At 43.8% G+C, this 12,510-nt stretch overlaps 1 protein-coding gene across 1 annotated transcript in view; it reads left to right on the top strand.

Annotated features, from left to right (window-relative positions):
- The window catches only part of csgalnact1a (chondroitin sulfate N-acetylgalactosaminyltransferase 1a), a 31,686-nt gene that overhangs the window by 5,645 nt on the left and 13,531 nt on the right, over positions 1 to 12,510 (top strand). Inside the window, exons 2-4 of the mRNA XM_063888801.1 lie at positions 6,097 to 6,772; positions 7,673 to 8,066; positions 11,201 to 11,417. Of these exons, the coding sequence (XP_063744871.1) occupies positions 6,386 to 6,772; positions 7,673 to 8,066; positions 11,201 to 11,417 (998 nt within the window). The 5' untranslated portion in view covers positions 6,097 to 6,385. The remainder of the gene's footprint in view (positions 1 to 6,096; positions 6,773 to 7,672; positions 8,067 to 11,200; positions 11,418 to 12,510) is intronic.

The following is a 12,510-nucleotide window of genomic DNA, read 5'->3' as shown; positions in this document are numbered from 1 at the left end:
TCAGTGGAAGATGAATGCCTCCGTGCACGATCTGTAAACACGTCTGCAGGAGTGCTTCCGATCACCGACACTAAAGGAACGTTTGAAAGAGTTCTAAGTTTAAATTCCTCACGTTTTGTTCGAGCTGCTCTTTAGTTTTGTTAGAACCCTTTATAAGTTGTTTCATCCTCTTAGTCACCGACTTTCTGATATTCTTATTGAGTTTACTGTATTTCTGAATGCAAAGGTTAAGACTTTCTGTGTTTCTACGTTTTAAATCATTTGAATGTGAAGATCTGTTGGGTTTGACTGAAACACAAGACCTGTAGAGACACTTAATGACCACATCAACGTGATTTAAAGTCCTTTTTATGCAATAATGGCTAAAAAAGCCTGTTAAAAATCAATATCTCCTTTATCTCTCAGCTTTATTTCTGACTTCAGTCCATTTCTGCTGGTTTGCTCTGACAAAGCAAGGCATCTAGAGACATTTGCCAGGATTTGGAGACTTTGTTTGGTCCTTTTTATGACCATAAAGTCATTTTCCATCCAGAAACTGTATTTTTATTGAGTGTCTGTTTTATATCAAATGAAAGTAAATACCTTTGGTTTGTACCGAGTCAGCAAGACATTTAGAGAGCTTACAGGACGCTTGGACTTGGGATGGACATCAATTTCCTGCACAAAATCCTGTGTGTGTGTGTGTGTGTGTGTGTGTGTGTGTGTGTGTGTGTGTGTGTGTGTGTGTGTGTGTGTGTGTGTGTGTGTGTGTGTGTGTGTGTGTGTGTGTGTGTGTGTGTGTGTGTGTGTGTGTGTGTGTGTGTGTGTGTGTGTGTGTGTGTGTGTGTGTGTGTGTGTGTGTGTGTGTGTGTGTGTGTGTGTGTGTGTGTGTGTGTGTGTGTTCAGGACTTCTCTCATCGCTGCGGTGACACAGATGTCCTCAGTGTGATCGAGACGTGTCATTATGGGATGGTTATGAGACAATAGACCCCCCCCCTCAGCCGCCTCCTATTGTTGTTGTTGTTGTTGTTGTTGTTGTCCCTTAAGTCCTTTTTAAGTCTCTTTGTATTCTCTGGGGTTGTGTGTCTCTGTCGTTTGTTTCTTTGGAATCATTTGGCATTATTTGTAGACGCTTTTGAGTCTCTTTGTTTATAAGTCCATTTGTAATAGTTAATGTCCCTTTGAGTGTCTTTGAGTGTCTTTGAGTGTCTTTGAGTGTCTTTGAGTGTCTTTGAGTGTCTTTGTGTTTGCTGTTTCCATTCCTAGTTGTTTTGTGGTATGTTCTCTGTGTCTCTCTGATATATTCTACCTCTTTGTTGTTTTGAAGAATACTTGTGGTCATTTTGTGTCGTGTCCACCTTTGCTCACACTCTTCTCCTGCAGGTTGCTGTTGTTTGTTTGCTGTGCAGAGGTTTTGCAATAACTCCTGCATTCCTGTTTTTAATTTCTCTCTCCAGCTCGACGTTAAATCAATGAGAGGCTTTTAAACTGATTAGCCCTGCGAGGATTTTCTAACTCTGGCTAAAGCAGATTGTTCGGTCTGATGGATTACACTACTCAGCCATGAAGTGCATGCAAAAGATTTTCAGACATTTGCAGGAAGTAGTGAAAAGGAAAGGTTTCAGGGACAGAAACTGATCAGACCGTCAGATATCGTGCAGTGAGCACATGCACACACACCGATAAGAGTCCTAGAGCAGATGGCCGTGCAGATTTCTGCTCTTGTGGTCTCTTTTTCCTGGTGTGTGTGTGTGTGTGTGTGTGTGTGTGTGTGTGTGTGTGTGTGTGTGTGTGTGTGTGTGTGTGTGTGTGTGTGTGTGTGTGTGTGTGTGTGTGTGTGTGTGTGTGTGTGTGTGTGTGTGTGTGTGTGTGTGTGTGTGTGTGTGTGTGTGTGTGTGTGTGTGTGTGTGTGTGTGTGTGTTCTTTATATCCTGAATATATTAAACAGCAGCAGAGGAGCGAGTGGCCTCTTTTACTCTGGGGGGGTCAAAAGGCCGCTTCTCAAATGCCTCAGACATTTTAAGGTCCACACACACACACACACACACACACACGGATAACCTGTCACCTGTGTGTGATTTCTGCTGCACTAGTGCCAGACATTAGACCGAGCCATGAGAAGAAATCCAGTCTGTGTTTACTGTCAGTATCCTCCTGCAGACCCTCCTCTCAGCACATTTCTCCCTTATTTTAGGATAAGATGACCCTGTTGTTACAACACACACACTCCATCTGAACACAGACGTGCACAAACACATGCATGTTCTTACGTAGAAGTGTCAATCAACTCTTTACTTGTCCTTTAAATCGCTCCTGTTGCTCTTGCTGTGGTGTTCTGTAGGTTTCTGTGCATGTAAACGGTCTGCAAAGGCCTCCATTTCACTCCTGTGTCAGAGTGACATCACTCTGTAAGACTCGCGCTCCCATTGGCTGGCGCTCTGCACAGTAACGCACGTCTTGTTACCTTCACACTGGTCCATAAATCATTTTGATATCCACACGCACGGCCGTTATTGTCCGACGGCGAGGGATAAGAGGCCGATCACAGCGCTCCATATTCAAATGACTGCAGGTCAAGATCATGGCAGCAGAGGAAACCCCTCCCTGTCCTTCAGAGGAGGAACATGCACATCTCAGACCTTCATTTCCTGCGATCCTCTAACGCAGTGAGGCTTGTTGAGGAAACACAGATGCAGTTCGTCCTGTTGCTGAGAGGACGGTAGCTGATAAATGTGTCTCTGCTCCTCACATACTCCCTCCTCTATCTGCTGGGAACAGAGATTCAGCAGCGGCACCGAGAGATGGGATCAGGCTGTCACAGAGCGGAGGACGGAGGGGATGATTTATCACCCGCCGCTCCGAGGTGTTTCCACAGCATCTGGAGCAGAATCATTTCCTCTCATCCTGCTGCAGCACTTCCTGCCCTGTGTGTGTGTGTGTGTGTGTGTGTGTGTGTGTGTGTGTGTGTGTGTGTGTGTGTGTGTGTGTGTGTGTGTGTGTGTGTGTGTGTGTGTGTGTGTGTGTGTGTGTGTGTGTGTGTGTGTGTGTGTGTGTGTGTGTGTGTGTGTGTGTGTGTGTGTGTGTGTGTGCTTCAACTAGTGTGTATCTGTGGGAAAATGTGTTCCCATTCAGAGAGAAGATTAACGGTACCCTCTGAACTCCCACAAATGGCTGTTTAAACATGAGAAAATGAGGGGGAGAAAAGAGTTTACTGTCAGGAACTCTTTAAAGTAGAGACTCTACATACTGATACACACCTGAACATCAGCAGGAGAGGACTCTTTAAAGTAGAGACACTACATACTGATATACACCTGAACATCAGCAGGAGAGAACTCTTTAAAGTAGAGACTCTACATACTGATATACACCTGAACATCAGCAGGAGAGAACTCTTTAAAGTAGAGACACTACATACTGATATACACCTGAACATCAGCAGGAGAGGACTCTTTAAAGTAGAGACTCTACATACTGATATACACCTGAACATCAGCAGGAGAGGACTCTTTAAAGTAGAGACACTACATACTGATATACACCTGAACATCAGCAGGAGAGGACTCTTTAAAGTAGAGACTCTACATACTGATATACACCTAAACATCAGCAGGAGAGGACTCTTTAAAGTAGAGACACTACATACTGATATACACCTGAACATCAGCAGGAGAGGACTCTTTAAAGTAGAGACTCTACATACTGATACACACCTGAACATCAGCAGGAGAGGACTCTTTAAAGTAGAGACACTACATACTGATATACACCTGAACATCAGCAGGAGAGAACTCTTTAAAGTAGAGACTCTACATACTGATATACACCTGAACATCAGCAGGAGAGAACTCTTTAAAGTAGAGACACTACATACTGATATACACCTGAACATCAGCAGGAGAGGACTCTTTAAAGTAGAGACTCTACATACTGATATACACCTGAACATCAGCAGGAGAGGACTCTTTAAAGTAGAGACACTACATACTGATATACACCTGAACATCAGCAGGAGAGGACTCTTTAAAGTAGAGACTCTACATACTGATATACACCTGAACATCAGCAGGAGAGGACTCTTTAAAGTAGAGACACTACATACTGATATACACCTGAACATCAGCAGGAGAGGACTCTTTAAAGTAGAGACTCTACATACTGATATACACCTGAACATCAGCAGGAGAGAACTCTTTAAAGTAGAGACACTACATACTGATATACACCTGAACATCAGCAGGAGAGGACTCTTTAAAGTAGAGACTCTACATACTGATATACACCTGAACATCAGCAGGAGAGGACTCTTTAAAGTAGAGACACTACATACTGATATACACCTGAACATCAGCAGGAGAGGACTCTTTAAAGTAGAGACTCTACATACTGATATACACCTGAACATCAGCAGGAGAGGACTCTTTAAAGTAGAGACACTACATACTGATATACACCTGAACATCAGCAGGAGAGGACTCTTTAAAGTAGAGACTCTACATACTGATATACACCTGAACATCAGCAGGAGAGGACTCTTTAAAGTAGAGACGCTACATACTGATATACACCTGAACATCAGCAGGAGAGGACTCTTTAAAGTAGAGACTCTACATACTGATATACACCTGAACATCAGCAGGAGAGGACTCTTTAAAGTAGAACTTAAATGTTGACATCATGAGGATTTCCCTGCAGTTTTTAAAAGATTAAACTCTCTGAATCACAGCGACTATATTTCACTCCCTTTTCTCCCCCCTCCTCTCCTCAGTTATTTCCTGAGTGTCTGGAGGAGGTGCTGCTCCTGCTCCTGCTCCAGACTCCTGTTGGACAACAGTCCTGCTTTCACTGCTTCACATACTAATCCTTTCATTAGCTCTCAGCTGCAGAGTGAAAGAGCTGCCTGTGGAGGCTGACACACAGAGACACATTTACAGCCCCTCCAGCACTGAGACCCTCCCTCAAATACCTATATATACGTACTGTATTTATACAACATGCATATTTAAACGGGTGTAATCATTCAGAACAGGAACCTCACATCAAACTGTGAGTTGTTTGTTGGTAAATATTTTTCCTTGTACTAATTCTGTCACCACAAACCAAAAAACGATCCAACATAGAATTAAAAAAGCCATGTCTTCAATCTTAAAAAGTCAATTGTATTCCCAAAATGAAGGTAACGTATTTATATATGGATGTTTTTTTGTAATTAATAAACTTATTTGATTATTATTATTTTAACGATCAATAAAAGATGCATATATTTTATTTATTTATTATAATTTTGTATTTGTTTATATTTATTAGGACATTTAAAATAATATATGTTTTATTAGTTTATTTAAAAAAGGATTTCTTTTTTATTTATATATTTATATTTATTATAATTGTTGTATTTATGTCTTAATTAAAAATAAAAAGTCAGTATTTTAGTTTTTATTTGCAGAGATTTTAATTATTAAATATTTTCTTTCTAAAAATCTTTTATTATTTGTATTTTTATTCTCCAGATTTTACCGAGTCATGTCTCAAAGTTTTGCAGACTTCCTAAGTCTCTGACTCAACGAGACATTCAGCAACACATTTTTCCAGTTTGTTCTGACTCCACTTATTGCAGCAAAAGAACGGTGAAGTCACCCAATGTTTCCCAGTTCCTCTGCTCTGTATCCACTGAACACACACTCATCTATACGCACACACCCTCTCTCTCTCTTTCTCACACTTCACTGACATCTCTGTTTCCAGGAATGCTTAGTTTGGCGAGGTCGGTGAAACCCTTTCCTTCAGAGTGGTCTGGTGTGTTTCTGACTCCTTTATGTCCAACGTTTTACACATTCTGCTCATTCTGTAATATCGGTGTGTAGAGTCTCCTGGGACTTTCAGTTCAGAAAGCTCTTTATTCGTGATTGGTCAACCGCTTAGAGATGTCCCGCCCCTTAGCCTATCACGTACAATGTGTTCGAGCGCTACCCAATAAGAGCGTGAGTGTTCCGTAGTGATGTCACCATGAGTCCAATCGGAGGCGTTTCAGACCCTTTACATGCACTATGTAACACACTCTTTAATAAAGGTGAGGATGATTTGACTCACCTCTCTTCTTTCTGTTCTCTCTCTCAGGAAATCATGAGGACTCTCGGCTCTCCACACAGGATTTTCTCTGCCATGAAACTGAACATTTCTGCTCCATCGCCCCCCCGGCTCATGAGTCACGTATGACTGAGGGATGATGTCACCATGTTTCCAGCCCAACGCGGAGCTCTTTCCACCAGCAGGAGAGAGTTTCCTCTCTAAATAATCTGACCTCGCGCTGATAAAGCTCCCCGCTGGGTGATGGAACAGACTCACACACACCCTCTTATCGTCGGAGTGTGTGACGTCACCTGATATATCTGTGTGTGTGTGTTTGATGCTACATGACGCCATGCTGCGCCGCGGCCTCCTCTCCTGGGTGTCCCGTGTGGGAGGCGTGTTGGTGCTGCTCTGCTGCTCGCTGTCGCTGCTGTACGTGATGACCTGCAGCCCTCCGCACTCTGTCGATCCCCCGCTGAGCCTCGCGCTGCCCCGCGCCGGACCCAACCACGCCTCCCTGGGGCCGGGGACCGGAGGAGGAGGAGGAGGAGGAGGTGCTGGAGGAGGAGTCAGAAATGCTCAGGGCAGAGGGCCTGCAGGAGCTCCGTCCTACCAGGTGCTGCTGCAGGAGCGCGAGGAGCAGCACCGCCTCCACATCTCCTCCCTGAAGAAGCAGATCTCGCAGCTGAAGGAGGCTCTGCAGGAGCGCAGCCAGCAGCTGAAGGTGGAGTAATCAAACATACTACAGCATGTGAAGAACACACTGTGGAGGATATGAGGAACATGTCACTGTGACCCTGAAGTCACATTCAGAATCAGGACAGAATGAAAAGGCTTCCTCCCTTTGTTTCCACTGAGGCGCTTTAAACACACATTTCCAACGTGCTGTCTTTCCCTTCTCTGTTTGACCTACCGTTGAGATGACTTGTATGTTGAGGTCAAACAAAGCTAAACAGAGGCAGATAGATAATAGGCACGTAGACCGTCTGTCTCTTAACGTTCTGTAGGATGAAATATCGTAACGGTTAAAACTGTGTCTCGACGTCCCATCTCTGAGTCTCTCAGAAGTCTTCTGCTGCCAGAGGAAATGTGGTCTTTGATATGGACCAGTGGTTCTCAACTGGTCAAGCCTCAGGACCCACCTTTTCCTTCTTCAATAAATCATGACCCAAAGTTCTGAACCACTGCAGTAATATATATTGTCTATAGCACGTATTTTTTGCATGAAGTAAAAAGACAGACTTGTGGCCAATCGTTGATCACTACGTGACAGCAGTTTTCAAAACCGTTTCTGGTCTCGGACATTTCCAGTAGACCCGCTACTGCAGGGTTAGACCTTTGGGCCTTCAAAATAAAAGTCAGACTTTTTTCCGTGATTTCTTTTTTTTTCTCCACTTTTTGTTTTTCACTTGCATAATTGCGCCTCACTCAAAATGGGTCCGCGACTCCCAGTTGAGAACCACAGCTATAGACGACAGAGGTCAGGATAAGGGGACAATATCTGGCTATAAGAGAAGACCAGAGTCAGGGTGTGTTCCAAGTGATGAATGCTTCCTGTCTGGCTGCTCCTGAACCCACCTGTCCGCTTTGGTCCTGATCTGAGAGTCCTGTGCTTTTTCTCCAGGGAGTGCAGGAGAGCCTGAAGAGAGCGTCCGGGGGCCCCGCTGAGGCCCAGGAACCAGGAGCCCGATCCCAGGGGGGTTTGCTGGGGGAGAACCAAGGCGCAAAGAGCCAGCAGTCCGACCTGCAGGACTTCCTGAGGAGCCAGGCGGCGAAGGCGGAGGTGAGCGTCGGCGTGCGGCTGCCCAGCGAGTACGCCGTGCTGCCGTTCGAGAGCTTCACCCTGCAGAGGGTCTACCAGCTGGAGACGGGGCTGACCCGGCACCCCGAGGAGAAGCCGGTGAGGAGGGACAAGAGGGAAGCGCTGGGGGAGGTCCTGGAGACGGCCCTGCACAGCCTCAACACCCCCGCAGCCGAGAAAACCAGCAAGGTGTACACGCCGTCCGACTTTGTAGAAGGTGAGAGGAAACATCGGGGTCATGCACGCTCCTCTGCAGCTGTACGGTGTTCTGAAGGAGATGCAAATAAAATAGTAGCATAAAAAGGAAATGTAAAATATAAGTACCATGGATTATTTGATCTTCAGTAGCAGGATGACCGCCCTGTGGAAATACTTCAGTCAAACGTTTCTAAACATTGTCCTCAAAATGTTCTTGAAGTACTTAATAGAAGCAGAGAGAACCTCTAATCCTGGTCATGCACGCTCCTCCTTGTTTAAACTCCCTGACGTAGCTCAGCCTGCTCGCTTTTATTCAGTAAAAGCATTAATGCTTTGCTGGGAAGCTGCTCAAACATGAGGAAGAGTCTGGCTCATGTATTTAAAGTAACACATCTTCAGGTTTCTGCACGACTCCTCTGCAGCAGTGAATGTGTCTCAAAGGAAATGCATGGTCAGTGTTGATGTGTTTACATTTCCTCCTGTCACCACAACCATTCATCCCACTGGGAGAAGGATGGTTTCTTTGGACCGGGGATGAAGAACAGTAAACTGAAAGTAAAGTCAGTATTGACTGTCTGATACAGACTTCTGTCAACACAACTGGGAAAGAAAATGCACAGATAAGAAGTAATTTCCTGGACTCCAGACTAAACTCCACCTCCTGTTGGACATGAATCCCTGGACGGTCAGAAGTATGTGTGTGTTTATGAACAGAGGAGTGATTCATCATTAGTTGGGATCACAAACACAGGAAAGGAACTCAGAGGCTCCTCCATCACAAACAGGCATATCATCGTGTGTGTGTGTGTGTGTGTGTGTGTGTGTGTGTGTGTGTGTGTGTGTGTGTGTGTGTGTGTGTGTGTGTGTGTGTGTGTGTGTGTGTGTGTGTGTGTGTGTGTGTGTGTGTGTGTGTGTGTGTGTGTGTGTGTGTGTGTGTGTGTGTGTGTTTGGGAGGGGCTCCTGGCGTTTCGGAAATGGAGCTGCTGTTTGTTCCTGTCTTATCTTAGAGTTCTGATGCAGTCTGCGTGTAAACAGCCTCCAACATTCCTCAAGATTACAGAAACAAAATGCAGCTGTATGTATTATTTATTTACAGGGCACTAAAAACAAATGAAATGCGTTTAAAACAATAAAACATTATTATCTTATTCTTTGTTCATTTATTGTGCAGCTTTCCATGAAACAGTAACTCCTTCCTGCTGCTTTTAAATGGTTTTAAGTCAACGCTGTTTAATGGATTCCTACACTTATATTCTTCTTAAATCCTGAACTAGCGGATTGTTTGCAGCAGACAAATGAAAGCAGAGTAAACTCCACAAGGCCAGACGGACAAAAGCATCTTCAGGGAGCTCTCAGAGCGGCCAGCTAAAACTGCACACAAGCAGGAGCTGCAGTCCTTTCAGAACGAGAGGCACAGAGACAGGAAGTGGAGCTTTGAGTCTAAATTACTGAGTGACCCTGTGACCATCAAAGGAAGCACAACAGGAAGGCTAATTGACTATTGAGCGTCTCTACTTTAAAGAGTCCTCTCCTGCTGATGTTCAGGTGTATATCAGTATGTAGTGTCTCTACTTTAAAGAGTCCTCTCCTGCTGATGTTCAGGTGTATATCAGTATGTAGTGTCTCTACTTTAAAGAGTCCTCTCCTGCTGATGTTCAGGTGTATATCAGTATGTAGTGTCTCTACTTTAAAGAGTCCTCTCCTGCTGATGTTCAGGTGTATATCAGTATGTAGAGTCTCTACTTTAAAGAGTCCTCTCCTGCTGATGTTCAGGTGTGTATCAGTATGTAGTGTCTCTACTTTAAAGAGTCCTCTCCTGCTGATGTTCAGGTGTATATCAGTATGTAGAGTCTCTACTTTAAAGAGTCCTCTCCTGCTGATGTTCAGGTGTGTATCAGTATGTAGTGTCTCTACTTTAAAGAGTCCTCTCCTGCTGATGTTCAGGTGTATATCAGTATGTAGTGTCTCTACTTTAAAGAGTCCTCTCCTGCTGATGTTCAGGTGTATTCCCTTATATGTTTCTTCCTGTCCCTTTCTTTTACTGTCTCGTCTCACTTCCCACTTTGTGAACCCTATTCCCTTTTCCTCTCGGTCCCCGCAGAGTTCAGAGTCCATTTGTGAGTAATAATCCTGGTAATAGCAGAGTGATTGAAAAACAACTTCTCTCTGGAGGAACACGCTGACGTAAAGCCTGCAACAACAAAATTGGTCTGGATGACCATAATAACCTCTGTGTGTGTGCGTGTGTGTGTGTGTGTGTGTGTGTGTGTGTGTGTGTGTGTGTGTGTGTGTGTGTGTGTGTGTGTGTGTGTGTGTGTGTGTGTGTGTGTGTGTGTGTGTGTGTGTGTGTGTGTGTGTGTGTGTGTGTGTGTGTGTGTGTGTGTGTGTGTGTGTGTGTGTGTGTGTGTGTGGCTCTTTGCCCAGCAGCAGCAGTGGATGGATAATGTCCCCTGGCTCCTTATATGCCCTCTTTTTCCACCCCGTGTAGAAACACACTATCAGTCTGTCAGAATGATGTTCCCCTTAAAAACAAAAACAGGGGCTGTTTTTGGGATATTTTTAGAAGAATAACAGGGAAAGTAAATGGTCTTTGGCACTGGGAAACACAGAAAGTGCTCGGGGGATTTAAACAAAAGCCTGAAGCCTCTCTCTGCAGGAAAACAAAATCACTGCGACAAAATCTGCCAGCAAACCCAAACAACAGCCATTGTTTCTGCACTGGGTTTCAGTCACACTGGTTTAAGTGATGCAATGTTAAAGAGTTCCCTTTCGGGGATGTTCTCTGTCCTGTAGTGTGTCCTGTAGGTTTTAATGCATGTAAATGGTCAGCAGAGGCTAAAATCCCAACGTTCAGTTCCTGTCCCACACTGCCTGAAACGCCTCCATTCCACTCCTTTGTTTACTTCCAGCCACATAGTGACATCACTACAGAAAACTTGCACTCCTATTGGTTAGCGCTCCAACACATCGTACATGATAAGGCTAAGGGGCGGGACCTCTTTAAGCGGTTGACCAATCACAACAGAGCCGGTCAACTAGAACATCAAAGCATGTCACAGTAGAGGAACCAAATGCAAACATGGACCTGGAGAAGAGCAGGACAGGGCCCCTTTAAATACATCTCGATGACTTCCTGTCTTTGCGTCTCCTCAGGTATCACGCGTACGGAGAAGGACAAAGGGACACTGTACGAGCTGACCTTCAGAGGAGAAGCCGCTCAGGAGTTCAGGCGCCTCGTCTTCTTCAGACCCTTTGGCCCGCTGATGAAGGTCAGGAACGAGCAGGTGGACACGTCCAACGTCCCCATCAACATCATCGTCCCGCTGTCCAAACGCACCGAGAAGTTCAAGCACTTCATGACCAACTTCAGGTGAGAGACCCAGGTTTATTTCCATCAACTCTTTCTGTTCTGTGGTCTAGAGCTATAAGCTGTCTTTATATAGCCTTTAAACAGATGAGACGATTTATCAGCGGACATTTAGTTTAATATTAATTAAAGATAATAATTACTAATATAATTACAATTCTATGAATTATATATCGCCTAATAATGTTTAAAAATACATATTCCTGTAAGAAATAGCCCAACATAATAATTAAACTAATACACTGAAGTGAAAATAGAATTATAAGTTTTAAAAAATCAAGTTTATAATAAATAAAAAACTAAACTGAAAATGATTTATAGTTTACAGAACATTCTAATAATCAGTAAACTAAAAACCTTTTGTCAGAGTTTCTTGAAATGCAGGACTTCTTGTTTTCCTGGTAATTTTCTTCCTTAATTAAAGGAAATGAATCCCCTTTCATGCATTGAATGTGACACAAACAGATGCAGCAAATGAACTGTTTGATAAGGTTTGTTGTGTCCGAGGTGATGATTAACTCAGGACAACTTGATCCTGAAACCAGTTTAAATTCCAGTTTCTTTTTAATCAGACAGGAAGAGGATAGCGGTATCAGAGCAGAGAAACATCAGACACCTTTTTTTAAAAAGGGAAATGTAATTCATATTCTGCCTCTGCCCACTCCTCAATAACTCTGCAGCCGGGACCATCACCCCCACCCTCATCCAGCTGCACTGGCTCCCCATGCTCACAGATAAAGCCCTCCACAACCAGACCCCCACCTATCTGGCTGACCGCTATAATAATAATAATAATAATAATAATAATAATAATAATAATAATAATATGTATTATTGTTGTTGTTGTTGTTGTTATGTATTCCATCATTTTGTGATATAGTGAATGATTCATATTATTTAGTCGACTGTAAACTATAGATATAAATGTTTTGTTGTATTTACTATATTTATTTGACCTGCTGCTGTGACACAACGTTTTCCCAGTTCCTATAAAATACATGGATCTATTTTTCTGCACAGTGTGAATAATTAGGAATGAGCAGCTGTCCTAAAAAAGATGTTGTATTCTGCTGTAAAACTTCATCAGTGTGTCCTC

This window comes from Eleginops maclovinus, chromosome 8 (genome assembly GCF_036324505.1).
Source record: "Eleginops maclovinus isolate JMC-PN-2008 ecotype Puerto Natales chromosome 8, JC_Emac_rtc_rv5, whole genome shotgun sequence".
Classification (NCBI taxonomy): Eukaryota; Metazoa; Chordata; class Actinopteri; order Perciformes; family Eleginopidae; genus Eleginops; species Eleginops maclovinus.
This window is presented reverse-complemented; position numbering and strand designations above follow the sequence as displayed.